This window comes from Sapajus apella, unplaced genomic scaffold, assembly GCF_009761245.1.
Source record: "Sapajus apella isolate SASKATOON/1434 unplaced genomic scaffold, GSC_monkey_1.0 scaffold76, whole genome shotgun sequence".
Taxonomy (NCBI): domain Eukaryota; kingdom Metazoa; phylum Chordata; class Mammalia; order Primates; family Cebidae; genus Sapajus; species Sapajus apella.
In genome coordinates, this window is record NW_022437016.1 from 6,558,450 (window position 1) to 6,579,339 (window position 20,890).

At 49.3% G+C, this 20,890-nt stretch overlaps 1 protein-coding gene across 8 annotated transcripts in view; it reads left to right on the forward strand.

The window, feature by feature from the left end:
- GSN (gelsolin) overlaps positions 1-20,399 on the forward strand; it is a 65,551-nt gene extending 45,152 nt beyond the window's left edge. For all 8 annotated transcript variants that reach the window (XM_032251491.1, XM_032251492.1, XM_032251487.1 and 5 more), the window contains 13 exons: positions 85-234; positions 1,669-1,758; positions 4,716-4,848; positions 6,048-6,136; positions 6,307-6,522; positions 8,879-9,012; positions 12,563-12,653; positions 14,467-14,637; positions 15,256-15,430; positions 16,480-16,604; positions 16,826-16,903; positions 18,962-19,022; positions 19,978-20,399. In XM_032251491.1, the coding sequence (XP_032107382.1) occupies positions 85-234; positions 1,669-1,758; positions 4,716-4,848; positions 6,048-6,136; positions 6,307-6,522; positions 8,879-9,012; positions 12,563-12,653; positions 14,467-14,637; positions 15,256-15,430; positions 16,480-16,604; positions 16,826-16,903; positions 18,962-19,022; positions 19,978-20,147 (1,683 nt within the window). In that variant the 3' untranslated portion in view covers positions 20,148-20,399. The remainder of the gene's footprint in view (positions 1-84; positions 235-1,668; positions 1,759-4,715; positions 4,849-6,047; positions 6,137-6,306; positions 6,523-8,878; positions 9,013-12,562; positions 12,654-14,466; positions 14,638-15,255; positions 15,431-16,479; positions 16,605-16,825; positions 16,904-18,961; positions 19,023-19,977) is intronic.
- The last annotated feature ends 491 nt before the right edge of the window (positions 20,400-20,890 follow it).

Genomic DNA, 20,890 nt, shown 5'->3' on the forward strand with positions numbered 1-20,890 from the left:
TGCACCTGCACAGCACATGCACCTGTCACTGGGCGGGGCTTGTAGGAAGGCGGGGCACTGACTTCCTGGGTCTGTGTCTTCCAGGACATCCACCAGTGGTGCGGTTCCAACAGCAACCGGTATGAAAGACTGAAGGCCACACAGGTGTCCAAGGGCATCCGAGACAACGAGCGGAGTGGCCGGGCCCGAGTGCACGTGTCTGAAGAGGGCACCGAGCCCGAGGCGATGCTCCAGGTGCCTGTGGGGTGCGCGTGGGGTGGGCATGGGGACAGGCTACTCATGACCTTCTTCTGCAGTAGGCAATTTGAGGAAAAAATAACTTCTGTTCTACCCTGCCTTTTTATTTTTAAACTAGTTTATTATTTTTGTTTTTTGGTTTTTGAGATAGCGTCTCACTCACTGTTGCCTGGAGCACAGGGGTGCCATCATAGGTCACTACAGCCTTAACCTCCTGGGCTCAAGTGATCCTCCTGCCTCAGCCTCCCGAGCAGCTAGGACCACAAGCGAGGGACCACGCAAGGCTAATTTTTGAATTTTTTTGAAGGGATGAGGTCTTGCCATGTTGCCCAGGCTGGTCTCCAACTTCTGGGCTCAAGCTATCCACCTGCCTCAGCCTCCCAAAATGCTGGGATTAGAGGCCTCAGTCACCATGCTGGCCCCGACTTGCTTTTGAGGCTGTTTTTCCATCAAACCTGATCACTTTAGGGAGCGAGGGAGATCAGTTCCCTGTGTAACTCCAAGACTCCCCTGAGGGGTGGGACTGGAACTCAAGCCTGTGCTGGGAGTATGAGCCACATTCTCCAGCAGGGAGGGCCAGGTCCTCTGCCGGAGCTAAGGAGGATGGTTTCCTAGCATCCCCTGAGGGCCAGCTTGGTGCTAGAACAAGGTCAGAAAGATACCCCTGAGCCCCAATCCCCTCTTTCCTCTTCTGACTATTCCTGGTAGTTTTTGGCCCATTTAGTCACATGATGGGATTGCCAGCCACTGTGTTTTGAGGATATATCAATAGAGGCAAGATTCACCAGGAAAAGGAGGAAACCATGAGCTCTGCTTCATGCCACTTGGTTCCTGCTTCCCTGGGGGCATCCAATTCCAGTTTTTGGAGTGAGCAGCAGGGTGATTATTATTAAGGGAAGGGACCTGGATACCAACCATAGCTTGGAGGGGTACAGTGGAAGTGAAAATAGGCTCTGAAGCCACAGGGATGGAGGTTCAGATTCTGGCTTAGTCACCTAATAGCTGTGTGGGTAGGTGAATTCATCTCTCTGGATCTCAGATTCCTCTTCTGTAAGGTAAGAGTGATAATCTGTGCCTCTGGGCCTGGATGCGAAGATGCAGTGAGATCTTTTAAAGGCACGTGGCAGAAGGTGCTCAACAGCTGTAGTTATCACAATTAGCCGGTAGACGGAATATCTGAAGGGCTGTCTCGAGGCAGAGGAGCAGGGGTGTTCTCCTGGAGTGTCTGACTCTGGGAGACAAGGTGGAAGGGACCTCTGATGAACGGATCTGTACATGTGAGCAGACGCAGGATGTCTCTGGAGGAGATCAGACCCCACGGAGAGGGTCACGGTGAATGCCTGTGTGGTCCCTGCCTGCCTGCGAGCTATCTCAGGAGCCCAGCCCCTTCCTCACAGCCACCCTTCCTCTCCATCTCTCCATCTCCTACAGGTGCTGGGCCCCAAGCCGAATCTGCCCGCAGGTACCGAGGACACAGCCAAGGAGGATGCCGCCAACCGCAAGCTGGCCAAACTCTACAAGGTGAGCACCAGACGCACTGTCTGCCTGGGCATGGGGTCAGGACAGGGAGGTGGAAGAGCTGGTCTTCCCCACTCCACTGCTGTGGGATCTTGAGCAAAGCGCCCCTTTGGAGGGGGCCTCGGCTTTCTCATGTCTCCAGTGGATGCTCGTGTACTTCCTTCACTTTCCTGCACTAAGAATAAGAGCATACGATCAACTCTGGACACATCTGTGTCATGCTTGTACACAGGGTCTCTCTGAGTCTCCGTTTCCTAGTCTGTAAAGTGGGAAGAAGAGCAGAATGGTCGACTTTGCAGAATTTCTGGGAGTCCACAGAGAAAAAGGACAGGAAAATAGCTTATAAAATACTTGGGGAAACACTACAGAAATGGTGTGTATGTAGGAAGGTTGGGGGTGTGGGTTATGGTTAATGACTTCATTTATAATTTCTTCCTTGTGATTTTCACAACTGAATGGAGGCTTAGCTCCAGCTAAGGAACTCTCTTGGCTGAGCTCTGGGAGGAAGCTCAATCATCTCACGTTGTTCCCCAAGCATTTTCAGTAAAACAGCAACGAAATCGGGATGTCGATTACCACCACTGCCAAGAAACACTACTGTGTTATTGTTTTCTGATTATGAAGTAATATGTGTTTATTGTTTAAAAAAGTACTCAAAAATATAAAAAGAAAATAAAATTCCATGTAATTTTACTAGTTTAAAAAAAAGCATTACTTTTAAAATGTGTTTTAATTTCAAAAATGACAATATCCAGTTAAAAAATCAGCCTCTCTTCCTCACCAGAGAGCACATCTTTGTCCAACCACAGCTTTCTGTGCCTAATTAATTTTCCATATTTTATTGTTTTATTGTGAGACAGTCTTGCTCTGTCACCCAGGCTGCAGTGAAGTGGGGCACAATCACAGCTCACTGCCCACCGGGCTCAAGCGATCTCTCGCCTCAGCCTCCTGAGTGGCTGGGACTGCAGATGTGTGCCACCACGCCCAGCTAACTTTTGTGTTTTTTTGTAAAGACAAGATTTTGCCATATTGCCCAGGCTGGTCTCAATCTCCTGGTCTCACATGATCTGCCTGCCTCAGCTTCCCAAAATGCTGGGATTACAGGCGTGAGCCACTGTGCCCAGCCATTTCTATTTTATATAACTGGATCCCAACTATTCATGCTGTTCTGTTGTCTTTTTTTTGCAGTCAACATGATCAGGAATATCTTTCGATAATAAATCTCAACTTGACCCTTTATAACAGCTGTATAGTATTCAATTTTATGAATGTAAGCATTTACGCAAATCCTAACTGATAAACATTAGGATGTTCTCACCTTCTCCAATTGCAGACAGTCCCTCTTGGTGTGCTAAATACAGCATAGCACTAGGGCAAGTTCCTGGACAAGGCGCTGCTGGTCATAGGCTGAAGAATGAGTCAGCGGTTGAAAATACTGGTCCTGGGCTGGGCATGGTGGCTCACGCCTGTAATCGTAGTACTTTGAGAGGCTGAGGTGGGCAGATTACCTGAGGTTAGGAGTTCGAGACCAGCCTGGCCAACATGATGAAACCCTGTCTCTACTAAAAATACAACATATTAGCCAGACATGGTGGCGGGCACCTGTAATCTCAGGTACTTAGGAGGCCAAGGCAGGAGAATCGCTTGAAATGGGAGGCGGAGGTTAAAGTGAGCCAAGAGTGTGCCACTGCACTCCAGCCTGAGTGACAAGAGTGAGACTCCATCTCAAAAAAAAAAAAAAAAGAAAAAGAAAATACCGGTTCTGGAGTCAGACTGCCTGTGTTTGAATTCCAGGTCTGTTACTTTCTAGCTGTGCAAGCTACTTAACCACTCTGTGCCTCGGTTTCCTTGTGAATGAGATGGGGATAGTAACAGAACTATCATATGCAAGGATTAAATGGGTTCTATAATTATGTGAGTTGTAGAAATTGCTTAGATCAGTGACTGGCACAGAGTAGTAAGTACTCAGTTAATGTGGAACAACTCTCACCGGGGATCTTGAGTCTGTTTACCCAGAGCCTTGCCAACTGGATATTTTAATCTTTGGATTTTATCTTGTAAGACATACTTTTTTTTGAACTTGAATGAACTTTTTATTTTAGAATAATTTTTAAGTTTACAGAAAAATTGTAAAGATAGTCCAAAGAGTTCCCACATACCATTCACTCAGCTCCTCCTTAGCATCTTAGCATAACCAGGTACATCTGTTAAAACTAGGAAATTAACATTGCTTCAATACTATGAACTAAACTATAGGCTTTATCGGATTTCCTAAGTTTTTCATTCCAGGTTCCAATCCAGGATACAAGATTGCATTTAGCTCTTTTTACTTTTATTTTTCTTTTCTTCTATTTACTTATTTATTTTCGAGACAGAGCATGGCTCTGTTACCCAGGTTGGAGTGCAGTGGCTCAGTCACAGTTCACTGCAGCCTCGGCCTCCCAAGCTCAGGCGACCCTCCCACTTCAGCCTCCCAAGTAGCTAGGACTACAGGCAAGCGCCACCATGCCTGGCTGCTTCTTGTATTTTTTGTAGAGATGGGATCTTGCCATATTGCCCAGAATGGTCTCGAACTCCTGGGCTCAAGCCATGCCCCCACCTTAGCCTCCCAAAGTGCTGGGATCAAAGGTGTGCACCGCTGCCCCCGGCCTCTTCTCTTTTTTTAAATGATGAAGTAGAATACATTTTCAGCAAACTGTGCACCCAGTTCCCTAAATGTTCCTGCATTTTATCCAGCCCTCCCTTCCCATGTGCAGTCTGTGTTACCCTTGAAGGTAGGTCAGCAGATGTGGTTCTGGCAAAGGGGAAAAGGAAAGAGAAAGTCTAAATGTGTGTGAGAGAAAGCCCGGGTGTTACTCTGCAGTGCCATTTGGGGCGGGGGGTGGGGCAAGACGGTGGAAGTCCCAGGGCTGGGCAGCCACAGCCACTCACATGCTGCTTCCCTCTGCTTCATCCCTCAGGTCTCCAATGGTGCAGGCACCATGTCCGTCTCCCTTGTAGCTGATGAGAACCCCTTCGCCCAGGGGGCCCTGAGGTCAGAGGACTGCTTCATCTTGGACCATGGGAAGGACGGGAAAATCTTTGTCTGGAAAGGTACTAGGGATAGTGGAAGGGTCCCAACTGGCCTGTAGGACCTCGGGTGGGATATCCTGCAGCTCCCAGGATCTCAGCTCTCGGGGAGCATGGAGTGTGGTAGAGGCGCCAGGTGCAATGGAAATCAGAAGTCTTGGGCTGATGCCTTGGTTTTGCAGTTGACCTACTGTGTGATCTTAGGCACTTTACTTACCCTCTCTGGGCCTCAGATTCCTGATCTGGGCTCAAATGGGTGTTTCCCAAGTGGATTATAATATCAGTTCTCGGAGAGGTTAATTGGCATGTTGTAGAAATTATGTAGAAAACGTCTAACTGTATGGTCCAATAAGTTTATGGGCAACAATGGATTTTAAAATGTTCAACAAGTTTGTTTACCATAGGACTTTTAACTTGCTCATTTATAGGGCAGGGGGACTTTTCATGAAGATGATCTGGGTTGAGAAATGCTATGCTAGAAGTTCACAAACTCTTCGGATATCTTGTGGGAATTCTCTTGGAAACTGTCAGCCCAGATGTTTCTTAGAGGCCCTGAGATGTTCTGAGAGGACACATCAATATCTTCCCCTGATTCACTAAGGCTCATCCTGGGGAAGAGGACAGAGGAGAGGGAGGTGGTAGGAGGACAGAGAGAGGGAGAGAGTGGGGAGAAAGAGAGAGAGACTATTATAATGATTACTCTCTAGGCCCCTTGGGCCCTGGGCCAGCTGATCTGCACCGTGGCCTTGGCAGTGGGAAGGCTGGGGACTGAGAGCCAGCACTGCCTGGCCAGGAGCTGGCTTGACATGGGAATGTCCTCAGGGTGGCAGCTTCTCACCCACTGAGTGACCTAGGTCAAGTAATTTAATCTCTCTAAGACCCTAGTTTCCTTATAGATACTCAAACAAGATAACTTTTTTTTAATCACTTGAGACTGTTTTGTAGATTAATCTATGTATAGTTCTAAATACAAAATACATGCTCAGTAAATGGACCACAATAGTGTTGTGATTGGTGTCATCAGCCAGCCCCCAGGCTGGACTCCAGGAGCTCTAGTGAGTGGTTAGCTCCGGGGGGGGGGGGGGTCTCTGATCTTGGCTGTCCACAGTCTAAGAAGAGTAGGGAGGGAAGTTTGGCTGCTCCTTCCCCTGGACCATTGGAGGTCAGGATGCAGCAGGATCCTGGGCCCCTAACCCTCCATCACTCCCTCTGGCTGCTGACAGGCAAGCAGGCAAACTCAGAGGAGAGGAAGGCTGCCCTCAAAACAGCCTCCGACTTCATCACCAAGATGGACTACCCCAAGCAGACTCAGGTGAGTCTTGGAGGCCAGGTAGGATGGGAAGGGGTGGGTCCTGTTTGGAGGGGATGGGCCAAAGTAGGGTGGGTGTCCCACCCTCAGTGTGGATGGGGTATCTGAGGCTCCCCTGGGAACCCCTGCTGGGCGGCCCAGCCACATCCTGCTCCTCCACCTCTCCTCCCCAGGTCTCGGTCCTTCCTGAGGGCGGTGAGACCCCACTGTTCAAGCAGTTCTTCAAGAACTGGCGGGACCCAGACCAGACAGACGGCCTGGGCTTGTCCTACCTTTCCAGCCACATCGCCAACGTGGAGCGGGTGCCCTTTGACGCTGCCACCCTGCACACCTCCACTGCTATGGCCGCCCAGCATGGCATGGATGACGATGGCACTGGCCAGAAACAGGTACCTTTAGGGGGTGGGTGGGTGTGTCCAGGCCCCTCCCTCGCTTTCCCCATGCACTGCCTCTCGCTTCCCCGAGGACATTTGTCTCTGAGGCTTGCACAATTTTGGTAGTTGAGATTCTTTGATGTTACTTAGTTTTTACAGCCAATGCACCCTGAGCACCTACTGTGTATCAGACCCTGGGCCAAGTGTCTTGGCCCTACCCTGCCCTGAGGAATGCCTGATCTGAGGGGAGCTGACCACAGCCACAGACCTGTGTGATCAGTGGAAGATGGGAGGGAGCACAGGGGATTGTGGGGACACAGGAAGGGCAGCAGGGGTGGTTGGTCAGAGCAGCCTGCACGGAGATGGGGACCCTTGGGTGGGGTCTCAGAGTAGGAGTAGGGCTTTGCTGCCAGAAGGGAAGAGTGGAGAGTGGTGGGCATTCCAGGCGGGACTCACTATGTTTGGGGAGGAGGGAGCTGTCCCAGGGGACTAGTGCTGATGGCATCCTCAGGGAGGGGCCTTGAATGTCAATTTCAAGGGCATGGACTTGATTCTCTAACCAGTGGGTGCTAGTGAGGAGTTTTTCTTTTTATTAAATCAGAAATGCAACAGACTCAGATCTATGCTTTATCTTTTTTTTTTTTTTTTTTTTTATTTTTTTTTCATTAGAGACAGTGTCTTGCTATGTTGCCCAGGATAGTTTCAAACTCTTGGGCTCAAGCAATCCTTCTGCCTCGGTCCCCCAAAATGTTGGAATTAAAAGTGTGAGCCACTGCACCTGGCCATGTGCTTTAGAAACTCACTGTGAAAATGGGTTGGAATATGATTCCCAGATATCATTAGAAGAAAAAAATAAATTACAAAAAAAGAAAAATGAAAAGAAAACTAAGAAAATGGGCTGGAGGCAGGAAGACGAAGTTAGAGAGCTTATGAGGAGCTTGTTCTAATAGTTTAGGGGGGAGAAGATGATGAGCTTGCGACTAGGGGTTACAGTGGAGATCAGGGGAAGTGGGGTATGGGGTTGAGAGGTGTTTAGGAGGTAGAATCCGCTTCAGGCAAACTTGATTCCATTCTTAATGATAGGAATAGTAAAAGTGCTCATTTGTATGTGTTATTGTTTTTGGTTTGGTGTTATTAGCATTCATTCATTGCTTCAGTAGATGGGGAGAATGCAGTGAAAATACTCCGGGTAGGGCGGTGTGTTAAGAGCCCTGGAAGCCTGCCTGTGAGACTTTGGGCGAGTTACATAACCTCTTTGAGCTTCACTTTCTCACTTGTAAAATGGGGTTTCATCCCACTCCATCACCTTAAAGAATGTTTAAAATCCAGAGATTCTGGGATTCTGTTTCCCGGGACTTGGACGACTCTGTCTCCATAGCTCCACCAGGTGGCGCTGCCGGGCCTCATGACCAGTTGGGAAAAGCGGTGTCACCGGAGCACTGCAGAGACCTGCCAGCAGGGGTCACGCTGAGGTCGCCTCGTGATGGTCCTGCCTCTGCAGGTGACCTATATAATCCTGGCAGGACAAGCCGGTGGCTCAGGCCTGTAATCCCAGCACTTTGGGAGGCTGAAGTGGGCGGATCACGTGAGGTTGTGAGTTCAAGACCAGTCTAGCCAACATGGTGAAACCCGTCTCTACTAAAAATAACAAAAATTAGCTGGAAGTGATGGCAGGCGCCTATAATGCCAGCTACTCGGGAGGCTGAGATAGGAGAATGGCTTGAACCCAGGAGGCAGAGGTTGCAGTGAACAGAGAGAGCGCCATTGCACTCCAGCCTGGGCCACAAGAGTGAAACCTCTTTTAAAAAAAAAAAAAAAGAATCCAGGCATATCAATAATGATAGAGATAATGGTAATATTAGTAAGACAATAATAATAATTAATGTAATAAGAGCAGCTGCCAGGCCCTGTGCTGGACTTTCATGAGTAAACCCATTTGAGCCTCACAATATTTTGAGGTAGGTACTATGATTATCCCCGTTTTACAGATGGGAAAACTGAGGCCAAGAGCGGTTAAGCCAGTTGTCCGAAATCTCATGGCCCGGAAGGGGGTGGGGTCTGATCTGGGGTCTGTGTCTGACTCCTCCTCTCACTGTGCTACGTTCCTTTGGAGCTGCCTTGATGATCCTCAGTGAGGGACAGATGCGCTGGGGTAGGGCATGGTATGAGGGTCCTGGACAGGAACCCCGACGAAGAGTCCCAGCCCTGCCTCCTAGTGGCTCTGTGAGTTGGGCAAACTATCTAACTCCAGTCCGAGCCCAAGGTTCATCCCATGGTCTAACCACAACCTACCACGCTGCGGTTTCCTGGCTGGCCTGAGCTGGCGGGTAGGGGTGCTGCACAGCATCTGACCCCAGCTTTGCTCCTACAGATCTGGAGAATTGAAGGCTCCAACAAAGTGCCTGTGGACCCTACCACATATGGACAGTTCTATGGAGGCGACAGCTACATCATTCTGTACAACTACCGCCACGGTGGCCGCCAGGGGCAGATAATCTACAACTGGTGAGGTTCTGGGGCCCTCGGTGTGTGTTGTGGGGGGCACTGGCTGGACTCTGAACAGGGCCTGAGGTGGGACTGCCACTCTCTGCTGGGAGAGGCTCTCATCCATAGGGTAACACCATTTGCTTATTTCTCCAAACAACTTTTAAACTCCTCTTACCAAATGATTATACATCTATTGTAGGAGATATAGTACATGTGAAGAAACAAACAGAACATTTCCCACAAGTCCATGCCAAGTACTGGGCACACTAGGGATTATCCTCCCACACATATTTTTCAAACCAAAATTATTTTTAAATTATTTTATTACTATGTATTTATTTATTTTGAGATGGAGTTTCACTCTTTTTTTTTTTTTAAAGATGGGGTTTCACCATGATGTCCAGGCTGGTCTCGAACTCCTGACCTCAGGCGATCCACCCACCTTGGCCTCCCAAAGTGCTAGGATTACAGGCGTGAGCCACCGCGCCTGGCCTGGAGTTTCGCTCGTATTGCCCAGGCTGGAGTGCAATGGCATGATCTCAGCTCACTGCAACCTCTGCCTCCTGAGTTCAAGTGATTCTCCTGCCTCAGCCTTCCTAGTAGCTGGCATTACAAGCGCGAGCCACCACGCCTGGCTAATTTTTTGTATTTTTAGGAAAGACCGGGTTTCACCATGTTGGTCAGGCTGGCCTCGAACTCCTGACCTCAGATCCACCCGCCTCAGCCTCTCAAAGTGCTGGGATTACAGGCATGAGCTGCCACACCCAGCCCAACAATTACTTTAAAACAGAGACTACATTTACATGGTTCAGAAATCAAAACAGAATATAAAGGTATTTATTGAGAAATCTTATTCCCACCCCTGTCCCTCTCTACCCCATTCTCCAGACCCCATTCCTTCTTGGGTAACTGCTTTAATCTCTTGCTCTAATCCTTCCAGTAACTCTTTATGAAAAAAATATACAAATAATTTATAGCCTGGTCTCTCCCTTCCTTACACAAAAGATAGCATACTTTGTATATTGCCCTGCACCTTACTTTTCTGACTCCATTCTTCCTGGAGATCAATCATGTCAGTACATAGAGAGCTTCCTCATTCTTGGCCAGACGTAGTGGCTCATGCCTATAATCCCAGCACTTTGGGAGGCCAAGGTGGACAGATCACCTGAGGTCAGGAGTTTGAGACCAGCCAGCCTGGCCAATATGGTGAAACCCCGTCTCTACTAAAAATACAAAAATTAGCCGAGCGTGTTGGTGGGTGCCTGTAATCCCAGCTACTCAGGAGGCCGAGGCAGGAGAATTGCTTGAACCCAGGAGGCGGAGGCTGCAGTGAGCCGAGATCACGCCATTGCACTCCAACCTGGGGGACAAGAGGGAGACTTTGTCTTAAAAAAAAAAGAGAGAGAGGCCTTCTCATTCTTTTTTATAGTTGCATAATAGTCTTTGGGTGGTTGTACTATATTTAACAGATTCCTTGATGATGCATACTTGGGTTGATTCCAGTCTTTTTCTATTACAAGCATTGCTGTGATTAGTAACCTTAAACAAACATCATTTTGAACGTGCAGAGAAAGGTCTCTAGAGTAAGTTCCCAGAAGTGGGATTGCTGGGTGAAAGAGTAACTGCACTTGTCATTTTGATTGATAGCTCCAATTTCCCTTGATAGTGTTTGTAGCATTTTTTACATTCCCACCAAGCAACCTGTGAGAGTCCCTGGTTCCCAACAGTCACACCCGTGGATTGTGTGGTCAGACTTTTGGGTGTTTGCCAATCTTACGGTTTATAAAATGGTGTCTCAGTGTATTATTAATTTGTATTTCTCATACTATACAGTCTGAAATTTTTGTCTGATTATTGACTGTTGGATCTCTTCTTCTTTTTTTTTTTTTTGAGACGGGGTCTCACTCTGTTGCCCAGGCTGGACTGCAGTGGTACAATCTCTGCTCACTGCAACCTCCACCTCTGGGGCTTAAGCGATTCTCATCCCTCAGCCTCCCAAGTTGCTGGGACTACTTGCTACTACTCACTACCATGCCTGGCTACTTTTTGTACTTTAATATGGATGGGGTTTTGCCATGTTGCTCAGGCTGGTCTCAAACTCCTCAAGTGATCTGCCTGCCTCAGCCTCCCAAAGTGTTGGGATTACAGACATGAATCACTGCGCCCAGCCAGATTTCTTTTTTCTTTAAACTTCTTATTTTGAAATAATTTTAGACTTGCTGAAAACTTGCAAAAGTAGTACAGACAGTTCTTGTATATCCATTACCCAACAGAGTAGTCCCCCATGTTCACATCTTACATAACCATTGCACAATTAACAAAGCCAGAAAACGAACGTTAACACATACTGGTTACTAAATCTATAGGCTTTACTTAAATTTCCCCAGTTTTCCCATCACTGTTCTTTTTTTTTTTTTTTTTTTTTTTGGAGACAGAGTCTTACTCTGTCACCTAGGCTGGAGTGCAATGGCGTGACTTGGCTCACTGCAACCCCTACCTCCCAGGTTCAAGCAATTCTCCTGCCTCAGCCTCCCAAGTAGCTGGGATTACAGGTGCCGGCCACCATGCCCAGCTAATTTTTGTATTTTTAGTAGGGATGGGGTTTCACCATGTTGGCCAGGCTGGTCTCAAACTCCTGACTTCAAATGATCTGCCTGCCTTAGCCTCCCAAAGTGCTGGGATTACAGGCGTGAGCCATCACACCCGGCCCCCACTACTGTTCTTTTTCTGATCTAGGATCTAACCCAGGATCCCACATGGCATTTACTCATCATGTCTCCGAAGTCTCTGAATCTATGGCAGTTTCCATGTCTTTCCTTTTTTTTCATAACCTTGACCTTGACACTTTTGAAGAGTACTGGTCAGTTATTTTGTAGAATGCCTCTCAATTTGACAACCCCAGACCTTTAAAAATACCTGGTACAAAATTTGTGTGAAGACTTTTAAAAAAATTAGCTGCATCAGCACATTGATATGTCAGATTTTGTTTGCTTATGTGATGACATATGTTGGTTATGGAAAACGTAGACAATATGCAAAGAGGTGGGATAGAAAGGCAAAATCCCCCTAAATCTTCCCTCTAAGGGCAATCACCATGGACCTTTTGGTGAACATCTGTGCAGACCTCTCTGCACGTGTTCACGGGAGGCTTAATCGTTGACGTCTTTTACCACAAACGGGCTCACATGACACTTGCTGTTCTGTGACCTGCTTTTCCACCCAGGGAAATGTCCTGGCCACTTTCCTGCATCTCAGATTTGAGTCTCAGAGCATCTTCTCTATGGCTGTTCAGCGTGGGGTGACCCAGCCAGTCTCCTGTGGGGCACATTTAGGATAAGGAAATTCATGCGTTGCACTCAGATCTCTGTAAGCCGGCAAGGTGCTTGGCTGAAAGTGGAAGTGTTATTAGTGTGGTTCTTGGCTCTCGCTGCTCTGAGAGAGTCCCCTTCTCTCTCTGTCTGTTTCATTACCGGCAACAGGGAGATTTGTAGGTTTCTCAGACTCAGGGCAAGGGAGAGGCTCAGGGCTCTGTGTGCACCTTTGTGCTGAATCTCACTTCCCCTTCCAGGCAGGGCGCCCAGTCTACACAGGATGAAGTCGCTGCATCTGCCATTCTGACTGCTCAGCTGGATGAGGAGCTGGGAGGTACCCCTGTCCAGGTGAGCCCAGCCCACCAGCTCTCTGGGCTGTAGCCTGAGCCTTGTCTATCTGTTACTCATCTGTCTGACTCTCAACCATCTGTTTGTTTGTCCGTCCCATCCATCCATCCATCCATTCATGGTACAGATATTTATTCAGGGCTTGGGTGTGTTCCACACTGCATCTGTAGCCATGGACACGCGGACACCGCCCTACCCTAATGGGCTTTGCTGTCTTGGGTGGTAGTAGACATTCAACACACGTGTATTCTAATGGCTATGACAGATGCAGCAAGTGAAAATGATAAGACCTTGAGGAGACAGATGTGGGAGAGGCAACATGGCTGAGCACGGATGTGGAGCCAGCACGCTTGGGTTTGAATCCTGTCCTTACCTCTGGGCAACTTTGGGCAAGTCACTTAGCCCCTCTGTGCCTCTGTGTCCTCAAAATAGGGGTAATAACAGTACCATCCCACAGGATTGCTGTGAGGATTAAGAGTTAACATTTGTAAAATATTTAGAGCCATGCCTGGCGTATAATAAGTTCCTCCCTTATACACATGTGTTAAGTATAAGGACATAAATCCCAGGTAGGATCCTATTGGATTAGAAAAGCCCACTCCTGTCCCAAGAGGGAACTGTTCAGTGGGGGCCTAATGCATGTGTAGGAGTTGGCCAGGCAGAGTGAAGGAAAGCACATTCCAGCTAAAGGGTGGTGCGTAGGCGAAGGCCCTGGAGTGGGCGGGGCATTGGGTGTTAAAGTGAAAGGAAAGCGCCATGATTTGAGGCTGGACAGGTGCTCAGAGGGCCCAGACCACCAGAGGCCACGGTGACCATGTTGACCTTGATGCTCAGAATAACAGGAAGTTGCTGAATAAGTCTGCGGTGTGGAGATTTCTGGTTTAAAAAGTCTCTCTGGCTAGTGGAGGGCGCTGGAGGGCAGCAGAGCTGGTTCGCAGAGATGTGGGGGAAGCAGACAACAATTGCGCTTCCTCCATCCTACCCGTGGGGTACGCAGGGCTCTAGACTGGGATCGGGGCTTCATGCCCTGACCTTTGGCTATGATAGTCTGGGTGCTGAGCACTAAATGAGATGGTAACTACCGTAGCTCAGTGCGTCCTCACGATGGCCTTGGGTAGCATCCTTGGCTGCATTTTACAGAGGAGGAACCCAAGAGGTTGAGATATGTGCCCAAGTTCTCACCATCAGGGTGGAGTTGGGTCATGGTGGGAAGCAACTGCCATATATTCGACACACATGTGTGGTTTTCTTCTGGACATAGTTAGTCGGGGCTGTGGTAAGGTGGCACACATGGCGGGGGTGGGTAGCACTTGTGAGGATGTACATCTTCCCCGCCTCACTCCCACCTCCCAGCCCCTGACTACTGGCTGCATCTGGGGTGCACTGGCTGTGCAGGAGGGCGTTTTCCAGATCTGGAATGCTCTGCTCTTACCATTCCACTGGTGGTCACTGCCCAGGCCTGACATCACCATTCTGGAAGAATGTCCACCAGCAATCCCTGTGCTTCTATTTAAGGGAATATTTGCAAACATGGGCTCTCCTGGTTCTTGGACCAGACTGAGGGTCAGCAAGGCATGTCCTCATGGAGAAAAAGAGCAGCCACAGCAGCAGTGCCCTGGGGACCACAGGCAATAGTGTTGTCTCCACCCTTCCTGGAATTTTGTGTCCGGGCCTGTGTGTTGTAGAGTCACACTCCCTACCACACACAAACACAAGCATGATGGCTTCGTCTGGAGGGGTGGGCCCAGTGCGACATAGAAGGACTGAGGCCTGCCCCCAAGGTCCCTGACTCATTCTCCTGTCTCCCTGCCAGAGCCGTGTGGTCCAAGGCAAGGAGCCTGCCCACCTCATGAGCCTGTTTGGTGGGAAGCCCATGATCATCTACAAGGGCGGCACCTCCCGGGAGGGCGGGCAGACAGCCCCTGCCAGCACCCGCCTCTTCCAAGTCCGCGCCAACAGCGCTGGAGCCACCCGGGCTGTCGAGGTAATTCCCAGGTCCTGGACCGCAGCAGGGATTGGCCTTCCTGAAACCTCCCAGGCTCAATGGGTAGTTGTCCAGGCACAGGATGGGGTGGGGTGGGAGAGGGGGTAAGAAGCAGCTTTTTGTACCTTCCTGCCCTGGCCGCAGGGTGATTTGTCTTAGACTTCCTCCTGTTTCAAGGATGTCCAGTGTCCCTTGCACACTTTGCATAGTGGACAGCTCACTACCTACCATTCTGTACAATCAGAACGCCATTCCTGATTACATTCCAGTTGGCTACTATCCCTTTCAGGAGGAAGGCACAGATCTGGACGTGATTCCCAGGATGGTCTGGGCAGCCTAGAGGGGAATGGGACTCTCACCTTCTTTGTTCTGGGTGGTCAACTTCTGTTAATGCAGCCCTGAATTCTAGAATCATCTTGGCTAGTCACAGTGCATTAGTGACTCATGGGAGTCAACCAAGGCCATCAGGGTCCAAAGTCTGTGCCCTTAGCTCTGATGGGCTGTGTTCCTCCAAGTCCCCACGTGAGAGCTCGTCCTGCTGCAGGGTCGGCTGGGCTGTGAGGAGGGGGCTGAGGGCTTTGTGTCTGGTTCCTGATTAACCAAGCTCTACCCTCCCAGGTAATGCCTAAGGCTGGGGCACTGAACTCCAACGATGCCTTTGTCCTGAAAACCCCCTCAGCCGCATACCTGTGGGTGGGTACAGGAGCCAGCGAGGCGGAGAAGACAGGGGCCCAGGAGCTGCTCAGGGTGCTGCGGGCTCAACCTGTGCAGGTGACAGAAGGCAGCGAGCCAGGTAGGAGCCGGGATGCAGCTGTCACATTTCCCTCCTTTCCTTCTGTGTGGGGGCACTAAATCCTCCCCCTCCCCAGGGCCTGTCCCCTAAGGTATGTTAAATAAAAGCAGTTGGATTAAAATGAGGGCTATGGCCAGAAAGAAAGAGGTCTCCAGGAGTTAAAGGAAGGAAAGCCCAGTATGGGAAGGAGCAGTCGGGCTGTGGAAGGAGGCAGTCCCTTGCTAGGAAGCCTTGAAAGGCGGTAGGCAGGGCTGGTAGCGTCGGAGGGGCAGTGGTCTCTGCATCTCTAGAATCTCCATGGACGGAAATGCCACCAGCCTGCTCTGTGTCCAGATCGTGGGCCGGGAAGCTCTTCCTTCTGCCAGCAGGCAGTCTTTCTACTGTTATTTCGAGTCCATTCCCAGCTGCTTGATACTTAACAGAAGTGGAGAAGAATGACTTGGTCTAAAGCAGCTCTCTCCAGCAGAATTGTCTATGCACATGGACATGTTTTGTATCTGTTGGGTTCAATTTGGCAGCCACTAGTCATATGTGGCCGTTGAGCACTTGAAATGCAATTAGTGGGAATGAAGAACTGAGCTTGTAGCTGAATTTAATTTTAATGATTTAAAATTTACATGGCTACACATGGACAGAGCAGGTATAGTGGAAAGAATACAGGCATTAAAGTCAGACAAGATTTGCATCCTGGTCTTAACACTTACTATCCGTGTGACCTTGAGTGAGTTGCTTAACCTCTCTGAGCCACAATCGTCTCATTAGCTGAGTAGAGCTAATGATCCCCATCCTGCAATGCTGTCGTCAGCCTCAAGCCAATAGTAGTCCTGGCTGTGTGACAACTGCCAAGTCTGCCCTCTCTGAGCCTCTATTTCATCACCTTCCAATTCTCTCAGGCCTCTTCCCTCCGGGCCCCTTGGGATTTAGGATGGAGGGAGGAAAGGGAGGGAGAGCAGTTGGTTGGGCTTGGGCAGGGCTGGGCCCAGGGTCTGATGAGATGGGAGAGAGGAGTGATGGCATCGCTTGGCAACTGGTGTGGCCTCCCCTGACAGACAGCTTCTGGGAGGCCCTGGGCGGGAAGGCTGCCTACCGTACGTCCCCACGGCTGAAGGACAAGAAGATGGACGCCCATCCTCCTCGTCTCTTTGCCTGCTCCAACAAGATTGGACGTTTTGTGGTGAGCCTTGTGGAGGTTACACCTCTGCTTTCCCCTCGGGAGGCGGGTTCCAGGGGACTGGCCAGCAGCAAGGGCAGGAGAAACAGTTCTGATGGCATGGCACAGAGGAAGGGGCCCTCTGCCAGCTGCAGCCAGCTGTGCCATTCCCTCAGGGAGCAGATAGAGGAAGCCCACCCAGGGGAGGGAAGACCTCTCACTGATGCTCTTTCGTTCCTTCCCAGATCGAAGAAGTTCCTGGTGAGCTCATGCAGGAAGACCTGGCCACGGATGACGTCATGCTTCTGGACACCTGGGACCAGGTGGGTGAAGGACAGGTGAAGGCTCTCTGTGCCAAAGGGAGTGAGAGGAACTAGACTTCCGGTTCTATGATCAATTGCTAAAAGGACTTAAAAGAGGCAGTGCCAGATGTTGCCGGACAAGTCTCTAGGCTCCTGGAGGTCCCTTTCTCTTTCTGAGCCTGTTTCCTCATCTGTAAACTGGGAGTGACGGTGCCTCCCATGTGGGTACACTCGCCTTGAAAGCTGCAGAATGCCATATAAAGGCAACATCATTCTCTCCCAGGCCTTACAGGAGCATGAACTCTTCCTTTAAATCTGTTGGTGAAGGAAGTTGAACTTAGCAGCATCTCGTTTGCAGGCATATACTGTCCAGTATCACCTGGAGGCTCTAGAGGGCTCCTGCTTCTATTTTGAGGCCTCTGGGCTCAGTCTCCATTTAATCTCCTGGAGAAGGCCATTATGTAGGACTTGGCAGGGGACAGTGCCATCCACTCACTCAACCAATATGAATCGGGCACTGCTTTGTGCCAGGTGCTTTGTGTTTGAGATGCTAGGGATGGAGTAATGAATAAAGTAGATATTTCCCTGCCCTCAGAGGGCTTACATTCTCACAGGGGTGTCAGGTCAGTCACTCTTCCCATCAAGGTGGCTTCTCCCAGAGTCCTCAGAGTTATGGAATGGCTGGCCCTGAAGGCATAGACTCTCTACTACCTACAGTGCTGCTTCTTGGAATCCCCAGTTGGAAGATCAGGACCAAAAATGGTTGCAGCTTGAGCCATTCAGCAGTTGTCATTGACTGAGCCATTGGCTACTTAATCTGTTTGTTCATCTGTTAGGCATTCAGTCAGCCAACATTTATTCAGCACCACTGTCTTCCAGGCGAAATGCTGAGTGCTGAGAATCCTGTGATGAGCAAAATAGAATGTCTGCCTTCGAGGGGCCTCCATTTTAGTTGGAAACACATTTATAAATAAGAGAGAGCCAGGCACAATGGCTCAAGCTTGTAAACTCAGCACTTTGGGAGGCCAAGGTGGGCAGATCACTTGAGGTCAGGAGTTCAAGACCAGCCTGGTCATCATGGTGAAACCCTGTCTCTACTAAAAATACTCACAAAAAATTAGCCAGCCTTGGTAATGGATACCTGTAAGCCCAGCTATTTGGGAGGTTGAGGCAGAAGAATTGCTTGAAACCAGGAGGCGGAGGTTGCAGTGAGTTGAGATTGCGCCACTGCACTCCAGCCTGGGTGACAGAGTGAGACACCATCTTAAAAAAAAAAAAGAGAAACCAAGTCTGATATTTTATTGCCTAATGCTATTTTATCAATGATAGGTGCTCTCTGAAGTAATATTTTAGATATGCATAGAAATAGATGATACCTAAAAATCAGCTCAGTAACATGTAATAGAACTTGTAACAAGGCTCAAAATGATGGCCAGTAGTGGCGAGTTATTTTTATTCCAAGCCTTGGGCCCACTTTGGCTGAGATGCACATAGAATGGCACATCGCAGACTCTCAGTGCATGTTTGTTGGATGAATAAATGAGTGAGAATGTGTTTGGCCACTCATTTGTCGAATGAGTGAATGCTGTTGAAGAGCTAACTTATGGACCTTTAGAGAAGAATCTCAAACTCAATGGCTGACGGCACCTGGTTGGCAATGTTAGTGAGTGAAGCCGACTGGGCTGGGGAGATGTGAAGGAGCAGTGGGGTCTGAGGCAAACTACAACTGCCCATCTCAAAGGGGCGGCTCCTGCACAGCTTGACTCAAGTGAGGCTGGAAGGCTCAGGCTGCTAGATCCTTCCATTTTTTAAGAGAAGTTGGAAATACAGATTTTTATGTCATCGATGGTTTAAAAAGACATTGTTGGCCAGCACAAGGTGGCGCGTGAGCAAACAAAACGTGTTTGTAGGTTGCCAGTTTTCAACCTCTGTTCCAGATCCTCCAGTGTTAGTTCATGGGCTCTGTTAGTGAGGAGAGGGCTTTGTCTGGTCTGACATGTGGCCCCTCCCCAGTCTTCCTCTAGTCGTAAATTTGGTCAGCACCCCTCATGTACCTTTCATGTCTCATCTTGCCTCCAGGTCTTTGTCTGGGTTGGAAAGGATTCCCAAGAAGAAGAAAAGACGGAAGCCTTGACTTCTGGTGAGGACCCGAGTCCCTGGGGATCTGTTACTCATGGGGCAGTGGGAGTGACTTCTGTACAGGTCCAGGACTGAGCATCAGTAGGGTGGGGACTTCCTCCTCTATGGCTAGCACCCCCATAAATTCTGCCGGGGGTAGTGAAGAACAGATCAGTTCCTTCAGAAACTCGGAGGCTTCTGAAGGAACCTCAGGATTTCTGAAAGAACTGATCTGTTCCAGGGGAAGGAAGGAACAGATGAGAAGTAACTTCAAGTTCCCAGAAAACTTAAGAGCTGAACTTTTCAAGGTTTCGATGTGGCAATGCAGGCCAGGAGTGTAATCCCAGCATTTTGGGAGACCAAGGTAGAGGAGGATCACTTGAGCCCAGGAGTTTGAGACCAGCCTGGGTAACACAGTGAAACCCCATCTCTTGAAAAAATACAAAAAAAAATTAGCGAGGTGTGTTGGTGTATACCTGTGGTCCCAGCTACTCAGAAGATTGAGTTCAAAGGATTGCTTGAGCCCAGAAGGTCACAGCTGCTGTGAGCTATGATCACACCACTCTACTGCAGCCTGGGTGACAGAACGAGATGGTGTTTCAAAAAAAAAAAAAAAAAAAATTTTGTTGCAAAGCAGATTCCTGGTAGTTGACTAGATCTGATTTAGGAGCTGGGAACCCAAAAGTTGGTTCCCATATCTTCAGTAGGGGACTGCAAGGGAAAAGTAATAAGCTTTATGAAGAAGGCGGCTAAGCTGTAGCCCCTGTTCCTTCCTGTGTTCCTGAGCAGGGTGGTGGAGAACACACGTGGGTATCATGCCTGTGAGGGAAGATGGTGGCCAGGGCAGGGGGTGGGCAGTAGGGACAGTAGGACCATAGACACTCTTCTTTGTCAACTCCTGTCCTGAGTCACCCTCTCCCTGGTGAGGGAGGTACTAAGGATTCTGGGGTTTCCTTTTCTTGCACGTGTGTCTGCAGCTAAGCGGTACATCGAGACGGACCCAGCCAATCGGGATAGGCGGACGCCCATCACCGTGGTGAAGCAAGGCTTTGAGCCTCCCTCCTTTGTGGGCTGGTTCCTTGGCTGGGATGACGATTACTGGTCTGTGGACCCCTTGGACAGGGCCATGGCTGAGCTGGCTGCCTGAGGAGGGGCAGGACCCACCCGTGTCACCGATCAGTGCCTTTTGGAACTGTCCTTCCCTCAAAGAGGCCTTACAGCAAGCAGAGCAACTCTGCTGTGTGTGTGTGTGTTGTTTTTTTCTTTCTTTCTTTCTTTTTTTTTTTTTTTTTTTACAGTATCCAAAAAGAGCCCTGAAAAAATTCAGGGTCCCTGCAAAATTGTCCAAAATGTCTGTGTTTGGGAAATTGAATTCAATAAAAACATTTTGAAGTGTGTACTGTAGTGTGGCTCAGCTCTTTCCTTGTGCCCACCTGACAGTGAGAGCCAGCGTCTGCCCTGCCTGAGTATGTCCCTGGTGATTCTGAGAATCCCCAGAGAGGTGCTTAGCATTTGCCCCTGAACTGGTAGGTAAGCTACATCCACCCTGTGTGTGAATCTTGGTGCCCTGAGAAGCGATGCCACAGTGAGAAGCGATGTGTGTAGATTGTCCTAGGGGGATACCTATGTAAAAGGAAATAGGGAGGGGCCGGGCATGGTAGCTCATGCCTATAATCCCAGCACTTTGGGAGGCCAAGACAGGTGGATCACCTGAGGTCAGGAGTTCGAGACCAGCCTGACCAACATGGTGAAAGCCTGTCTCTACTAAAAAAAAAAAAAAAAAATAGGCGTGATGGCACATGCCTATAATCCAAGCTACTCGGGAGACTGAGACGGGAGAATCTCTTGAACCCAGGAGGTGGACATTACAGTTAGCCAAGATTGTGCCAT